Raw genomic sequence first — 18,338 nt, 5'->3', positions numbered from 1 at the left:
TTGCGAGTGGAGAATACTGCAGTGAAGGGTCGCAGTATTGGCACGCTGTAAGCAGTCAAAACATTAAACATGGTCTGGTCTGGGTTGCATCTAAATTAATTAAAGGACTGTCTTCAAGTGCAGTATTGACTGTCACCATTTTCACCACATGAAGAGCTTGGTTCATCAGGCATTTCTTTCTAAAATTTGTTTTTATTTAAAGATTATTATTATCAGGCGTAGTGCAATTCTTGACTCGGTTAGAGGTTACAAAGACCTTAAGACTGGGGTCTTCAATGTTTTTTGGACCATGGACCCCTAAGTTGAAAAACAGACTGAGCAGGGACCCCTTACTATATAGAATTGAGTTGCATGTTAAACTGGGCCTACAGTAACATGTAGGGCGGCCAAGAGCATTCAGATATACCTTTTGTATGGGTCATACCTAAGGTGTTAAAATAATACTTGTTGACATACATATATATATTTATACATCATGTTTTAATGTTAAAATGTGGAACCTGTGGATACCTACAGTATAGGCCAGTAAGCCTATCCTCAATGTTTTGTAAATTAAAAAAAATATATTTACAAATAAAATGTTGGATTTATGTTTATGTATATTTTCAGACATACATTTTTTTTTTAACTATCAGAAAATAATTTGGTGGCCCCCCGACAGCAACTCTAAGGACCTCCTAGGGATTCCAGACCCCATGTTGAAGATAGTAGCTATAGTATAGCCTAGTATTGGTTGCAGAGGGTTTTAAAGTGGGCAGTGGTATTTTGTCCTATTGGAGCACAAATTTAATTAATGTGGGTTTTGGCCATGAGTAGTATTTCCTATGTAAGAGATACCATCTTGTACAAAAACTTTTACTTTACTGTTGTGAGGGTGAGAAAGCCGTGCTGAAGCCAAATGTAGCATGAACAAAAGGTTATCCCTTTTAGGTTATAGAGCACATGGCTAACTGGCGTGCAGCAGGGGCGGTTCTAGGATCAGACCTTTAGGGGGGGGCTCAGCCCCTAATGAGAATGTGACATAGACATACTGTATAGTACCTTGCAAAAGTGTTACCCCCCTAATCTGCGCCATGAAGTGACCGACTTCTTCTCTGGGGACTACCAACGTTAAACTACCTCTGACAGATTAGGTAGAGACTAGAGTTTGCTAAACCATGCAGGCACGCTTGAAATCCAGGCAATCCAGGGCACAGTTAGGTTGGACTCGGGCCCGGTACACAGTGGGATCGCCAAACATGCCGGGGCAGGGACTGAACCTTTCTGGCCACCAGCCAGTGGCAGGTGGATTTTAAAATCCACTAGCCACACAGGCTTTTTACTAGTCCATTTATATCGCCTCATAAAGGTGAAATACAGGAAATGCACAAGCATCGTTCTTGAACTTGTTGAGAATGGATGTCGTTATTAACAAAATCAATAAAATTGTGAGGTTTTGGTCCTGAGATGATATGATCCAGAACTTTTTTTCTAGCCCTTTTCTCTGCTTTTTTTAGTATTTGATTATAACTTTAATATATTTCCATGTACTTTACTGTACTAATTTAACACTTCAACTTGTCATTTGATTTTTATTTAGGCTAGGCCTACTGTTCATCATTCACTAACTTGTAGTCATTAACGTTACCTATTATATTTATGCATAGTTACATTAAAAACTGTTTTAAAACATTTTTTCCTTTTTTAAATAAAGATGTGAGGAAAAAATCACTAGCGCGGGAGATTTCCATGTCTTCCTGTTTCGTGGCGAAGTCACGTGACGTGTGTGTTGTGTTTGGGGACGGCGAGCCGCACAGAGAGAAGCGGAGACACCTCGAGGATTTGGAAGACTATGGAAGAAAACCAGCAGCCGATGCTTGGTCCTCTAAACGGGTAACTAGTTGGAACTCTAGTCTAAGTTCGACATGAGGCGTTGACCGAGAAAAAGGCGAGTTCCCTAAGAATACCGGAGCGGTGTCCGCGTGCTCTCCGGTTTTCACACTGTTAAGTTGTTTGGTTAGTTATTTACGTTTCCCATAGTTAAAAGCCCGAGTGAATGTTTACATTTATCATTTAACGTTATGCAACACCACTGTGTAAAAGCAATCTATTACCATTATTATCACGATACTTAAGCCACGGTACAATGGTATATCGATTTTAAACTTATTGCGATTTATAACCTTTTTCCCAATTTCAAATGATGTCCCAAATAGGAAACTTTGTCAATCTGTCATCTGTTTTATCTAAAAATAATCATTTCTCCATCTGTCGAAATGGGATTGTCAAGCAGACAAACCAACCAAACAAAACATATATTATGAAAGATTGATACTGGGCGCCTGTGTATTGATACAGTATATCCACTGAAAATATTGCAATACTATGCTGTATCTATTTCCCCCCCCGCCACCCCTAACAATTAGTCTGACATTTAAAATCTTTCAAAACTGCACAAGAGACGTTACTTTAATGTTAACAAAGTGTAGGCTACCTAAGTATTAAAAGTAAAAGTACTCATTGTGCAGGAAAATACTCCCCGTTGGTGTTATGCTTTATACTCTATTATTCAATGATTAGTCGTATGCATTAATAGGTGAGCTGTATTGTAATATATAGAATAGCTACACAATACATGTGTACTATTAGGTAGTACACCTATTTATCATCATTTTTGTTGAGTAATGTTTATTATGCTACATTTTAAATGCAATATTTCCCGCTTGTAATTTGTTAAATTCATACATATAAACTACCCTGGACTGGACTGATTGCACTATGATACCATTACACTATAATGCATTTTTTTCAACACCTTAGTATGTAGTATATACACTACCGTTCAAAAGTTTGGGGTCACATTGAAATGTCCTTATTTTTGAAGGAAAAGCACTGTACTTTTCAAGGAAGATAACTTTAAACTAGTCTTAACTTTGAAGAAATACACTCTATACATTGCTAATGTGGTAAATGACTATTCTAGCTGCAATGTCTGGTTTTTGGTGCAATATCTCCATAGGTGGATAGAGGCCCATTTCCAGCAACTATCACTCCAGTGTTCTAATGGTACAATGTGTTTGCTCATTGGCTCAGAAGGCTAATTGATGATTAGAAAACCCTTGTGCAATCATGTTCACACATCTGAGAACAGTTTAGGTCGTTACAGAAGCTACAAAACTGACCTTCCTTTGAGCAGATTGAGTTTCTGGAGCATCACATTTGTGGGGTCAATTAAACGCTCAAAATGGCCAGAAAAAGAGAACTTTCATCTGAAACTCGACAGTCTATTCTTGTCCATTAGAAATGAAGGCTATTCCATGCGAGACATTGCTAAGAAATTGAAGATTTCCTACAACGGTGTGTACTACTCCCTGCAGAGGACAGCACAAACAGGCTCTAACCAGAGTAGAAAAAGAAGTGGGAGGCCGCGTTGTACAACTGAGCAAGAAGATAAGTACATTAGAGTCTCTAGTTTGAGAAACAGACGCCTCACAGGTCCCCAACTGGTATCTTCATTAAATAGTACCCACAAAACACCAGTGTCAACATCTACAGTGAAGAGGCGGCTGCGGGATTCTGGGCTTCAGGGCAGAGTGGCAAAGAAAAAGCCATATCTGAGACTGGCCAATAAAAGAAAAAGATTAAGATGGGCAAAAGAACACAGACATTGGACAGAGGAAGACTGGAAAAAAGTGTTGTGGACGGATGAATTCAAGTTTGAGGTGTTTGGATCACAAAGAAGAACGTTTGTGAGACGCAGAACAAATGAAAAGATGCTGGAAGAATGCCTGACGCCATCTGTTAAGCATGGTGGAGGTAACATGATGGTCTGGGGTTTCTTTGGTGCTGGTAAGGTAGGAGATTTGTACAGGGTAAAAGGGATTCTGGATAAGGAAGGCTATCACTCTAGGGCTGCACAATTAATCGAATTTTAATCGAAATTTAAAGCGTCATTTCATAGAACGCTCCGGGTTTTTTGCATAGCCCATCTGCCGCTACTACTGTCTGATCATAAGCCAGTCAGTTGTTCCTGCACCCCGTGCAGCTTAGTTTCTAGATGTAGACAGTCACAGAGGACAGAGTAACGGGAGGAAAACTCAACAGAGCAGTCGGTTATACGTCTGTCTTTAGGTTTACCAGTTTGCCAGTAAACGCAACATTTTGTCCCGTTTGTTGTTTTTCAGACAACTGCGGTGACCAGTGCCAGTCGGTGCTAGTTAGCGTCTGTTAGCTGTTAGCGTCTGTTAGCTGTTAGCTAATAGCGTCTGTTAGCTAGTAGCGTCTGTTAGCTGTTAGCTCCTCTAGGACGCACCGGTGCTAATGTCCTCGCATCCGCTGCAATGCTGTTTATATGGATATGATTTAATTTTGCGTTACGTGACCCATTTCGTCTGTAAAGCCGTGCCCGTGTGGGATTTCTCCTCTCTCTCGTCTACTCTCCACGCAGCCCCGCCACACAGCGCCGGTCCAAACTTTTGACATTTGTCTAGAGTTCTAATTTTTTATTTACACAGCTGTATATTGTTAAGTATGAGGGGCAAACCTGTATTTTGTACCATGTTCTGGGTAACTCTGCTATCGCGGCCGCCACGGCGAAGAACACAGAAGAAGTTACTGAATGCAGCTAACTTCAGTTGGTAGAGTAACAGCGTGAGACGGAGCTGCTGGACCTGGGCCTGGGCCAGAGATGTGACCCATGGAGAATATCATAGTTCATAAAAATGCAGCGCAGTGAAGATTCAGACGTTTCATACACAAGCCCTGTGAAACCGCCATTCGACCCGTGCTGGACCCGTTCATAATGATCAGCCGTCTCTCTGTGAGTAGCGTCCATCACACTCCCTCTCGCAGTTATAAATAGCCTATGTGACAATAAAATTAGTTTTGGCTAAGATCAACAAATAATCGTGAGAATAATCGCGATCAAAATTTTGATCAAAATAATCGTGATTATCATTTTGGCCATAATCGTGCAGCCCTATATCACTCCATTTTGCAACGCCATGCCATACCCAGTGGACAGCGCTTGATTGGAGCCAATTTCATCCTACAACAGGACAATGACCCTAAACACACCTCCAAATTGTGCAAGAACTATTTAGAGCAGAAGCAGGCAGCTGGTATTCTATCGGTAATGGAGGGGCCAGTCAGTCACCAGATCTGAACCCCATTGAGCTGTTGTGGGAGCAGCTTGACCGTATGGTACGCAAGAAGTGCCCATCCAACCAATCCAACTTGTGGGAGCTGCTTCTGGAAGCGTGGGGTGCAATTTCTCCAGATTACCTCAACAAATTAACAGCTAGAAGGCCAAAGGTCTGCAATGCTGGAATTGCTGCAAATGGAGGATTCTTTGACGAAAGCAAAGTTTGATGTAAAAAAAATCTTATTTCAAATACAAATCATTATTTCTAACCTTGTCAATGTCTTGACTCTATTTTCTATTCATTTCACAACGTATGGTGGTGAATAAGTGTGACTTTTCAGGAAAGCACAAAATTGTTTGGGTGACCCCAAACTTTTGAACGGTAGTGTGTATGTATGTATATGTATATGTATGTGTGTTATATATATATATATATATATTGTATATAGTTATATATATGTGATTATATATATATATATATTTATATTATATATTTGTGTGTATATATATATATATATATTATATATATTGTGTGTGATATTATATATGATGTATTAATAATATGGTGTATATATGTATATTATAATATGTGTGTTATATATATATTAATATATTATATATTATGTGTGTATTATATATATATTATAGTATATATATATGTGTTATATATAGTATATATATATATGTGTGTATATTGTATATATATATATATGTATATATATAGTGTATGTATATATATATATATATATATGTGTGTGTGTATATAATATATATATATATATATGTATGTATATATATATATGTGTATGTATGTATGTATATATATATATATATATGATATATATATATATATATATATGTGTGTATATATATATGTATATGTGTGTGTGTGTGTGTCATGTTGTCTGTGTGCCTATGTGTATAAGCTATTGGACACCTTAGTTTCCAAAAGTCAAAGGGCCACTGGGCATGCTGCCAAAGGCTGAAAGGTTTTGTGATCTAAGAGAAAAACGTATCATCGTCTCTCTCTCTTTTCGTATGGTGTTTCTCTTTAGCAGCACGACTACGAAACGGGAAGACTACCTGGAGTGGCCAGAGTACTTCATGGCTGTAGCCTTTCTGTCAGCCCAAAGGAGCAAAGACCCGAGCTCACAGGTGTGTTGAATGTATAAGGGCGGTAAAATACCTTTTTGTTAAAAATCACAGAAGGCAGCCTAATATACAATGGGCAATCAACTCACTAAGGGTACATAGCATGGGTCTGGGTAAGAATGTTGTCCCCAAAGAGTCAAGGAAGAGTGACAGGTCTTAATGTCTTGACATTATTTTCCTTTTTGTTAAATACAGAAGTGCTTTTTCATGGGCACATCACAACAAACAAGGTACTGCAGTTTAGTTATATGCATTACCCCATTCAAATATAGTACAGCACTGAATGAGTTTACTAAGTCCTTACATGGTGTTACCTTTTTTCTAATCCCAAAAAGTGTTGTTTTGAAATGTCAATAAAGATCAGACAAAGATATCCTAACCGACGGACCTATGTACCCATCCTGCCCAGACTACAAACCGTCCTATTGTAAATCCACTCTGTTCAATAAGACATAATAAATCCTGCATTACCTTGTCAAACAACTACTATGACTGCACAGTAGAAGTGTCACAAAGATGCGAAAGGGATAAAGCGAGGACTAGGTACCCTTCGCTCCGTCTAACAACTCCCTGACTAGCCATTGACCTACTCGAGTGATACTTACTATCACGCATCAGACTATACTACGCAGACAGAGATAAAGTTAGGAGAGAGACTTCAAAAACAGTTTGGTTATGGGGAGGTTATGCTCCAGACGCAAAGCCGCCCAAGTGTCTTGCTAGTTTAAGCCTACGAGCATGTTGTCATATCCCGTCAGTAGGATAAATGTGCTGACAGGGGGGGGCTGTGCATACAATAGTTGCTCCATCATGAGATGAGAGTCGTGCAAAGAAAATGCAGATCACATGTTCTAGTTACGCTGTCTGGATTTACCCTGCAAGATCGAGGAGGTACCATGAATCAGATTGGGCGATAGTCATGTAGCCTCTCTGGATTACTGCGGCAATCAGACCAGAACCTCGTCCTCAGATTGGACAGATAGTCTGTACCTGTCTGGATTTACCCGGCAGAGTAGACCAGTATCCTGTCTCCGATTGCAGTAGTCTGGATACCTCTGCGATTCCCGGCGAATCTAGGACCCAGGTAACCAAGTCCTCAGATTGGACAGATGTCTGATTCTGACCCTGCAGATCTGAGGACCAGGTACCATAGTCCTCAGATTGGACAGATAGTTAGCAGCTGTCTGGATTTACCCTGCAGAGATCTGAGGACCAGTACCATAGTCCTCAGATTGGACAGATAGCTATAGCTGTCTGGTTCCCCTGCAGAGATCTGAGGACCAGGTAACCTAGTCCCAGATTGGACAGATAGTCTAGCTAGCTGTCTGGTTTACCCTGCAGAGATCTGAGGACCAGGTAACCATAGTCCTCAGAAATCCACCAGAGTTTAAAATTCCAACATAAAGAAAGGTGGCAGACAACCGACCAAAATGAGGGAATTTGGCGGAATTCCTCTTGGCACTTGTACAATCCCTGAAATTAAACGTTGTCGATATAGACTAGGGTTTGACTTTATAGTATGCTAATCTGGATTTACATTCAAATTCTACTTTCCTTAATGGCATAACTGGAAGGTTTTTATTACAGCCAATAGCTTAGTTGTGCAGCAAGCTGAAAATTGCAAATAAACAAATTGGGAAGATGCTGTCAAAGCAAACTGTGGAGTAACATTTACATGACTAAACTGTGGAACCTCTTTCCCTCTCTGCAGGTGGGGGCGTGTATAGTGAACCAGGAGAATAAGATAGTTGGCATTGGTTACAACGGTATGCCAAATGGCTGCAATGATGACCTGCTACCATGGTCCCGGTCTGCTGACGACCGGCTTGACACTAAATACCCTTATGGTGAGGAAGCACACACATGCACTTCTTGCTTTTTCTTTTCTTAAAATTTTCAATTATCATTTTGTTTTTGTTTTCTGGAAGCAAACAGTTTGGTTGGAGAAAATGTGCACATACCAGAGAGTGCTTCTGGTTTCATCCACTCCAGTTGGGAACTCCATGATATTCATCTCAAAATGTGTAGGAGGGTTTCTGGAATTAACATAATCCAATTGTAAAGGCATTTGTGTACAGCAAAGCCTGTTATTCATTAGCTGTCCGTGCTGCTGAGTTCTCTTCATGTCTCAAGTGCTAAACGTTGGCCTGTAGAGAGTGCTAGAGGACAAATAATGAAGCAATCTTATTCTTTCTCCATTAATCCTATGCTCCTGCATTCTACATTAGAATTCTCTCTGTTTCTCGTTTTTTCTTTCTTTCTCGTTGCTCAATTTAGGGTGGGATGGAATTTACTTTTTCAACACCAATGAGCACCCTTTTCTTTCTTTTTTTTCTGTCTTTCTATGAACTGACAGTTCCACAGCCCGGTGGTGCTAGAGAAAAGGTTAACATGATATGTTAGGATTTATCCAGAGGATTCATCCTTCATCCAGAATCCATGAAAATGTGTCCTGTTGGCCTTTAAAACTAAAAGCAAGTATAAGAGGGATGGACGGGCAGATTAAATTGACCCAGTAGTATTCAGACTTCCACCTCCAGCCCACTACCACGGCTGTTAAAAATTCAACAGCAACACCTTTTTCCAGATGCGGTGTCAGAGTTACTCCACAGACCTCATTGTGGACAGTTGTAAAATATAATGATTAATAACTGGTTCTATTAAGGTGCTTTTAGGAAGGAAGGACGTGTTTTTTGGTCTATTTTTCCAATGTCATAGACACGCACCATCCTAGGAGCAAGGTTGTTGTATGCTATGCCTGTCTTGCTCTGGCTCGTTTGCGCTACAACCTAATTAAACTTAAAACAAGGAAACTTAACAAGGTCTTGTTTTGACTGGGGACCATCTCAATTGCTCTGTCCCACAGTGTGCCACGCAGAGATGAATGCCATTATGAACAAGAACAGCGCGGATGTGAAAGGCTGCACCATGTATGTGGCTTTGTTTCCCTGCAACGAGTGTGCCAAGCTCATCATCCAGTCCGGTGGGTGTTTGACACACACGCACACACACAACAATTCTAGTTTAGCAAGGTGCACAGATTTGAATATGTGAGGGCAGCTGTGGGTGGACATTTAGGCTGTCACTTATTTTCCTAAATCATGTATATATATATATATATGTATATGTATGGAAGAATGTCACGATTCATAAAAGAAAGAGACTTGTAGCGGGTTTTGTAGGATTTTACTTTTAGTTTGGATGACTCGCATAGTCTGCCTCCACAGTCCCCCCCCCCCCCCCCCCCCCTCATGGTGATGTTTCACTGCGGCCATCATCAATGCCAAGTCGGTAGACATCGCCCATCCTTATTCTGAGGCCTTTGGCAACTTATGCAAACATCGTGAGTCCATACACCGGGTTTTTCCTGCATAGAGAAATAGGAGGCGGCCGCATCCATCAACTTGGTGCTGCCTCCAGCTCTCTACAAATCTATGACTGGTATGTTCATGGAAAACATTATTTTCTAATCAGCATTGCAATTGGATTTTTCAGATGTAGTTCATAGGCTCATTTAATTTTAAATAAAATATCATTCCATAATTGACATACCCCTTAAAAAAAAATGAAATTGACATTTTTATATATATGTACCGACACCCTAAATGCTTTAAAAAAAAAATTATGTTTCTGTAGGCTAAGGTCCCCTAACCTAAAAGAGAGATGTTGCAGGGAGCCGTTCTACATAAACTGAATAAAACAGAGTTGGATATTAAACGGCCTACCATAACGCCGGGCAGCCTAAAGCCTACACGCATTCCTTTTTATGGTGCCCCACAGTACTACTATTTATGCACCATTGTGTTTTAATGTTACATACGGATGTGGAAGGCGTGAATCTAGATCCAGTTTCTTTACGTATAGACTGATTTATCTTTGCTAATAATATGTTGGAATCATGTACTATCTTTAAAGTATTTTAAGTTTTTTTTTGGGGGGGGGAACTTTCAAAAAACGATCAAACAATAATTTGACACTGGGACTCTGTGGACCCCTTGGTGAAGATCTCTGCTTTAGAAAGCTTCATTTTGCCATCACTAGTCTAAATCTACACTAGTGGCTGTAATGTTCATCGCACCTCAACCCACAAATTTCTTGGTCAGTGTGAACGGCATACTCCTGATTTTCCTATTCTTGGAGCCTCTTTGGAACAAAAAAATGTAAAGATCGTGCCGAGATTAGTCAAGGGGATTATTAGGACTCATCCTCTGGTGAGCTAGGGTACTAGGCAGTCAGAAACCTCACTTAAATCAACTCTTCCTTTTTCATTTTGTTCTCTCTCTTACTGCTTTCCACTGACACGCACTTCACCAGGTAGGAAGCACATCTCTGCTAAGACTAATGATGGTCTTCATTTTGCACTCCTGCCTTCTGCATCTCTTCATAATGGCTCCCTCCGTCCCTCTAGGTATTAAGGAAGTGGTCTATCTTTCTGACAAGTACCATGACACGCCGGAAATGACCGCTTCCAGAAAGCTGCTTGGTATGGCAGGCATACAAAACAGGTGAGTTAAACGTTTGCTCTGGCACACAGGAACAAGTGCAAGTGTTTTTATTTTTATATATTTTTAGTATAAAACAAGGTCAAGGGACACACAAATACCCACAGAGGACCTGTCGGTACACAGTCCGTCCTGCCTGCACGATCCGTTCTGCGCATGTGCAATATGTTCGCGCACGCGCAGATGATAGTCATGACGTACGAGGATTTACCAGGGATTTACGGCACTGCACGATCTGTTCCACAGTAGCGGTCTGCTGTTAGCCTCCACCGAAATGCTAACAACGTTAGTTTAGCTAATGGCTAACCGCTAGCTGACAGCTTGATTCAGTCTAAAATAACGTTACTCAAACTAAACAATGGGAAAAGAAGCTACAGCTAAATTAAGACTTTACGGTAATAATAAAGAGAAGTATTGAATGATTGTATTTTAAATGAGCACAAGTAAAGTAGGACTGACGTAACAGCTGTTATATATTTAAACTTTTTTTTTCACTTTTAAGGGTCTTTTACATGCTGTCTCAGCTAGCGGTTAGCCGAATTAGCTGTTAGCTAAACCAACGTTAGCTTTCTGGTGGAGGCGTACAGACTTTCTTTAACGGTCTATGGGAACAGATCGTGCAGCGTCGTAAATCCGCGTTCATCATGTTATGATCTGCACGTGAGCGATCATATTGCACATGCGCAGAACGGATTGTGCGGGCAGGACGGATCGTGTCCCGACAGCAACATGATGATAATGTGAAAGAAATGCATGAAAGTTCTGTTAATTCAGCGGTTTAGTTCCTGTTTTGATACTGCAAGGAGTGCTTAGGGACCTTCTACAAACTACAACACTAAAAGAGATACAAATATAGTTTCAAAAATAAGCAAAAGTGCTGTAGTAGCAAGAGACAAGTTCTATTTGAGGTAAGTTTGGAGACACTACCTTATTTAATCATTAAATTGATAGCCTACATATTTTTGTTTTATCTCTTTTCGGTGTTGTAGTTTGTAGACGGTCCCTAGGCTCTCTAACTGCCTCTCAACACAGGAACTAAACACACTTTTACATCTACTGCAGTCAGATTCTCTGTGTTCCCTCAGAAGGAATCACTGTACATGAGGAGGTACTTTTAATGACATTTTGAACATGTTTAGAGGCTAATAACACGTTTAAAACTTGCCCTGTTAAAGCCTGTTGGGTGCTAACTCTAACAAGAGGATAACACAGTATAGACGGTTTTCATTTTTCTTTCTACTGACAGCACTCCAAATTTCCAAACAGAGCTACAAGTTGGACCTACTGTTGGAATTCTCCTTTAACGAGCTACAAACTCATTTTCATCAAAACCGTCCTGCATCACACAGGGACGCAGATTAAACATAACAGGCAAAAACATAAAATATATTATATTATAAAACCATTATCAACTATTAGAACCAAAACTTACATGTCACACACATAAAAAGGCTTCAAATGTGTAAAACCTTAAAAAAAAGACACAAAAGACCACAAACAAACAAATAAACTACAACTATTCTGATATACCAGACCAGTCTGAAGCCTGTTGGCCAGTAACACCCCCCCACATTATCATCAGTATCAAAACCAACAACAACATACAAGTGCATGAACAGGAATTATTTACAAATTATTACAATAATACAAAACCAATGCAGTAATGAATGGGTACAACATGAACACATGATTTAAGAAACTCCTGCTTGTTTTCAGCCCAAAAGTGGATCAGCCTCCGAGTGTCCTCCTGCGTCCCTGTGTGATACAGCAGGGGTTCCCAAAACTTTCAGCCCGCGACCCCCAAAGTAACGGTGCAAGTGACTCGCGACCCCCCCCACCCCCCCCACTATAAACATTGCGCGCAACCGCGCAAGCACTACAGGCGTATCCAAACATGAGCATATTGACAACACAAAATAACACAACAGCCATGACATTATTCTACAGTAATTTACTCATTACTTTAATTTGAACTTAATCTCACCTAATGAGGTGGATGTGCAGTATGTTTGGAGCACAGCAATTTAAAAAGCTCTATATTTTAATTTAAAATAGTTTTTATATACATTACACACTAGGCCAAAAAAAAGAAAATTCCCTTTTACCTATTTCGGCCTTACAGTATTCGGCATTTCGTGGTGTTGGTTTTAATCGGTCTGGAGTAACAACTGTGGGCATCAGCGATGGGGCGAAGGTAAAGCCCGGGTTGGTAACGCTGCTACCACCGTGAGTACGGCGGGGATGGACTCCGTTCTGGACCAGGAGGCAGCGCCGGGCGCTCGCTCTGTGGAAGGAGCGGGACACGGAGCTAGATGGCCGGGGGCTGCCTACGTGTTTATACAACTTTATACATCCTCAAACTGGCTGGAATCACACACATCCTCTCCAAGGAGGGCACCAGCAGGGACATTGTCTGGAGGAAGTTCAGGCAGCAACTGGCAGAGGAGCTGAGACACGAGTTTAGAGGAGGAAAGGGAGCGGGGCGCGGTCCGAACCCCGGGGTGGGGGGGACGCGGTCCGAGGAGCAATGCGCACCACGGCAGACACCAACACGGAGGCAGTGACAGGTTAGGTTAGGTTATAAATGTTCAAAGAAAATACTTTTAGGTGTTATTTGCATGTTTACATACCATATTTTCAGATGTGAATGGAATATTACGTTTTACTATGCCATGGTATGAGTTATTGAAGCACCTGGGCAACTCAAGTGTATAATTAAACACGTTAAATTGTACATTTGGTGTTATTTTGTTTTTCTAAAGATATCCTAACACAGTACCTGCATTAAAATTGCAATTAGGTATTATCATGACAGATTATAGAGTTTAGAGTCTTGCGGTTCCAGTACTTTTGGAATCCCGGCAGTTGTAGTGTTAATGTTGGAGACCGCTACTCGGAAAGAAAGAAAATCAAAACAGCTGTTCCCTTTTTATTTAGTTGCTTGGTTTTATTTTAAATTTATCCACTAGTTTTATCTTGTGTTAAAATCATGGCTAACATGCTATTTCTAATCGTTTTTAAATTTTTATTTTATTTCTGGAAATCAACTCGCGACCCCCCCTCTCTGGCTCGCGACCCCCCTGGGGGTTGCAACCCCCACTTCGGGAATCACTGTGATACAGGACGGTGTATATATAGTATAAAGTGGATCACCCTCCGAGTGTCCTCCTGTGTGATACAGGAAGGTATATGTAAAGCACGTAGCGATGTATCATAGATCGTTATTAATATATATATATATATATATATATATAGTCCATTCAAGGCAGAGAAATGCGGGACTGTTGTGCAAATCAACATTGCACACCGTTAGCGGTTAGCATAGAAAGCTATGGATTTTTAAAACGTTTCAATTAGAACATGGTTGCAAGTATGCACAGAACTGTATAGATCACAAAACAAGACTGTTATTTTTAAATCAATTATTTAAGACAAAAATACATTTCTGGGTCTCTCTTGTCGATGCGGCAGCCATTGTTGCTTGCTGTATGATAGCCCTTGTTTACAAGTAAGCTCGATTTTATTTTTATTTTTTCACTTGGTTTCAAGGGGTAAACACCCCTTTGTCTTACTCCTTGCCCTCATTCAAAAAGAGTAACGCTACAGCACTAGGTCCCGCGTGAACACGCAAAACCGAAGGGGGAAGGGGTAGGGGTAAGATAGAAAAATGAGATTCAGCATTAAGTTAGTTGTGGTACCTAGAGTCTCCCCAACCGGTTAAGGCAGATAGCCACCCACTTAGATGTGGCAGTGAGTATTTAAAAAAAAAAAAAAAAAAAAAAACTTTTTGTAGTCAAAAAGTTTTAACTGTTTTTGCCCACAATACATGTCTCTAATCTGTTAGTGCCAGGGTTTTGTTTCTTTCTTAACGTCCCAGCTGTGCACCAGATAAACTGTTTGATTAGGAGTGGTGCATGCTGCTATTTTCCATTATACAGTGATAAATAAGTCTTAATTTACATTCACACAGCTTCCTGCCTTTGGCAGCTGCTTTCAGCCTGGATTATGCGTTTATTGTCTTTGTATTAGTCTAGTATTTTAGTTTGCTCTTCGCTCTACTGCCAGTAGACTTTTGGACGATTGGTCATACGCTGCAAACCCCAGCCCTTTTTATGTGAACGCTCATAGCTAGATTAGGAAACCTTGGGTTGACTTGTCGAGTTGATAGCCACCGTCATGTGACCATTAGCGTGACTGTGGTTGTTAGGCTTAGTGAAGCCAAATTACCCCAAAAGATCCTGGGTATGTTAACCTTGCTTCGCAGTTTAGAAAACGTGGGGTACACACTTCACTGACGGCAGATGGATGAAACACGTGAAACTGTGTGACTCTGAGTAAAACAAATCAAAATATTTCCTTTATTGATATGAAGAACTCACAAAGCCATTCTTAAAATGAAAATCCTACTCAAACACTTGTTTGATTGGTCTCTGGTAAAAAAAAAAAAAAAAAAGATACTAATAGTAAATTCAAACATATATATATATATATATATATACACACACACACACTGTATATAATATGCATGTTATGGAATTTATTCTCCTATCATGCGTAATGATGCACAATGACTGGCTGGTTGGGAGATTCAATTCAATTCAATTTTATTTATAGTATCAATTCATAACAAGAGTTATCTCAAGACACTTTACAGATAGACCACACTCCAGAATTTACAAGGACCCAACAGTTCAACAAGATGTAGCAAATGGAGACAGACAGCAAGAAGACTCGCTGTCAAACGAGGACGGGCGGCCTCAGAGACGGTTCTGGCTGTCCTGTTGGGTCTCTGTGCTGTTGTGGGCCCAGCGTTACAGAGACGAGCAGTCGGAGAAATTACGCCGTGCCTGGCCCACTTCTGGAGGGTGGTCTAGACCTACTCTGTAATCTGTAAAGTGTCTTGAGAAAACGCTTGTAATGAATTGATACTATAAATAAAATTAAATTGAAGAGGGGTCAGCTCTGTGGTACAGACACCTTCTTTGTGTAGGTCCAACCTCTGAGGCTGGGGCATTAACTGCGTCTGCAACATGGTGTCACTCTATTGTTTGTTTTCATTAGTAATGCCCACAATGTGCCCTCCAAATAGGTTTTCCACTTCTCCACCTCTCTAACAAGAACTACAACTTCACATTGCTTTGTTTTCCTCTGTGCCCATGATGTCAGTATGGATAAATATTAATTTCGGGCTGTTCAATGACTATTTACGGGCAATTATGGGCGTGGCACGGAGCCGCCAAAGCTGCTGCACATTTAGAATTGATTGTGATTTCATAAAGGGAATGGACGTGTGTGTGTGCACGGTTTTATAAATCTGAATTTTTCCGTGCATACTCATACTATGTTTCATCCGTAAGCCACTTCAGAAGCAAACTTGACAGTTTTATAAATGAGGCCCTGGGTCACAGAGAGAGAAGACTTCATTGTTATGGTTTTTATTAAAGCACCCGTATTATGCTCATTTTCAGGTTTATAATTGTATTTTGAGGTTGTACCAGAATAGGTTTACATTTTTTTGCGTTTCATTTTCACAAAACACCATATTTGTGTTGTACTGTACATGGCTGCAGATCCTGTTTTCACCCTGTTTGTTTAGATCTCTGTTTTAGCCTCAGAGTGAGACATCTCACTTCTATCCTATCTTTGTTGGGAGTCACACATGCTCAGTAGCTCGGTAAGATCCCATCAGCTAGATAACTCTTTCTTCAACTTTGGTCAGTACAAGGCAGGATCAGCTGGGAGACTTCTTCTAGACGAGGGGCACTTGTGAAAAACCTGCACAACAGGGACAGGAAATAGTTCATTTGGAGATTATGGTCAACTAGTGTTGTAGCAGTGTTCTGCCATTGAGAAAGAGCTAGTATGCTAGCATGCTACGGTTAGCCACCTCGTATCGGCTAGTTATGTAGAAAGCCGTGCAGATTTTGAACAGCTCACCCGATGACTGAAGGCAGAGGAGATTCAGAAACCAGATCTCACTTAAAACAGCATAGAATTTTTTTTTTTTCAAGTTTGAGTGTGTGTGGAAGCACCAGAGACCCAATAACACCCCAAATCCCAGAAAAACTGATTTTTTTTTTTTTTGTAATATGGGCACTTTAAACTCACTTTAGCAGGCTGTAAAACCAATGTTTGTTTTTTTTCCAAGTCTTTTTTTCCTTCTTGGTCTTACTTTATTTGCCCCGACCTTGTGAAAATGTATCAGGGTTTGGGCCAGATGAAAGTATGACTTGATAAGACGATGAGGAAGTGACTTTTATCCTTTTTCCATGTTTTATGTGGTGTATTCCTCATACCTGTGTGTCCCTGACTTACGCGTATGTTGTTTTTCTCCTCTCTGTGTTTTGGTAGGCAGTTCAAGCCCAAGAGGACGGAGATTGTCATTGATTTTAATTCCATTAACCACCCTGGAATGCTGAACAGCGCGCCAAGTGCAAATGCAAACAGCTCGCCTTAGGGGGGCTGAAGAATGAGGCACAGAAGTAGAGGGAGACTGACAAGATTGAAAGAGACTTTGATGCCTCTTTTCTGTATGTCTTCTTGCCCCCTGCTTTGTCCAAAGAAAAACTCAAGGATACCTCGACTTTGGCATCTTTTGATATTTTGATTAACTGGATATTCAAGATAGTTTAATTTGATGCTTCGCCCTTTGTGGATGGCTGTGACAGAAGGTTTTTCAATGCTGCTTTCACACTTTTTTTTCCTGTTGAAACTCCCTTTGGGTTTACGCATGCACAAGGACACTTTCTTGAGTGCTTGATATTAAAATCTTCTGTGTTGTATATTAAGTCTTCTCATGGTTGTCTGCTCAGGGGAACGCCAGAAATGGGTTTTTTTCACCTTAAAACGAGGTTCGAGGATTAATACAAAGGCACCTTGACATTCAGTTCACTTGATCTTTAACATTCACACGGAAGTTGTCCAGTAAATCACTCTTTTTGAATTTCCAACCATCAAACCCGTTTGCAGAAAGTAGCAATAATTTAGCCTGTGCTCTATTTTTTTATTGTAGTTTATCTTTTTGACACTCAAACAAACTTTAAATGGCCATCTAATGCTTCACTGGCAAGTACAATTTTGCATTCAATAAAACTTTTGGACTGCTGTGTGTTTATTATTGTTGAATACAATTCAAATGCATGCACTGTGTCATTTATGCTACACTGCGTTATAGGACAAAATGCCCTTTGATTTGTAAGGTAGCTTTTAGAAACCGTTAAACAGATTTTAACAAAATGTGGAAAGTTATACCATGGGCTAAAGAATAAAAGCTGTATTGCCTCCAAATTCTGACTGCTGCGCCTCTCCTGAACACAAACTACAGTCCCTGACAAAAGTCTTGTTGCTTGTGTACAAATTGACCTGAAGTGCCACTGAAATATATTTCTAATCAAGATACAAGAAATGGCTCATTTTAATCCCAACAGCTTTTGTAATAAGGTTTCAGTGCAAAACGAAACTGTCAAAAAGTATTCTAATATTCACAGCTTGGTAAAGCCCATTGAGTCAATTTTTGCAAAGACATAAGTGTTGTCGCCTTGTCATATGAGCTTCACCTGGGA

At 40.3% G+C, this 18,338-nt stretch overlaps 1 protein-coding gene across 2 annotated transcripts; it reads left to right on the top strand.

Annotated features, from left to right (window-relative positions):
• Window positions 1-1,749: 1,749 nt before the first annotated feature.
• Window positions 1,750-17,880, top strand: dctd (dCMP deaminase). 2 transcript variants are annotated; one of them, XM_032543184.1, is made up of 6 exons: window positions 1,750-1,872; window positions 6,178-6,277; window positions 7,986-8,121; window positions 9,141-9,257; window positions 10,683-10,779; window positions 17,128-17,880. In XM_032543184.1, exons 1-6 carry the CDS (start codon window positions 1,832-1,834, stop codon window positions 17,231-17,233), a joined length of 597 nt encoding a protein of 198 aa, XP_032399075.1. In that variant the 5' UTR covers window positions 1,750-1,831; the 3' UTR covers window positions 17,234-17,880. The 2 variants fall into 2 exon arrangements, with proteins under 2 accessions (XP_032399075.1, XP_032399084.1); XM_032543193.1 differs by having other exon boundaries at window positions 1,771-1,872; window positions 6,181-6,277.
• The last annotated feature ends 458 nt before the right edge of the window (window positions 17,881-18,338 follow it).

This window comes from Etheostoma spectabile, chromosome 2 (assembly GCF_008692095.1).
Source record: "Etheostoma spectabile isolate EspeVRDwgs_2016 chromosome 2, UIUC_Espe_1.0, whole genome shotgun sequence".
NCBI lineage: Eukaryota > Metazoa > Chordata > Actinopteri > Perciformes > Percidae > Etheostoma > Etheostoma spectabile.
Note: the sequence above shows the minus strand (reverse complement) of the source record. Positions and strands in the feature narration are given on the sequence as shown.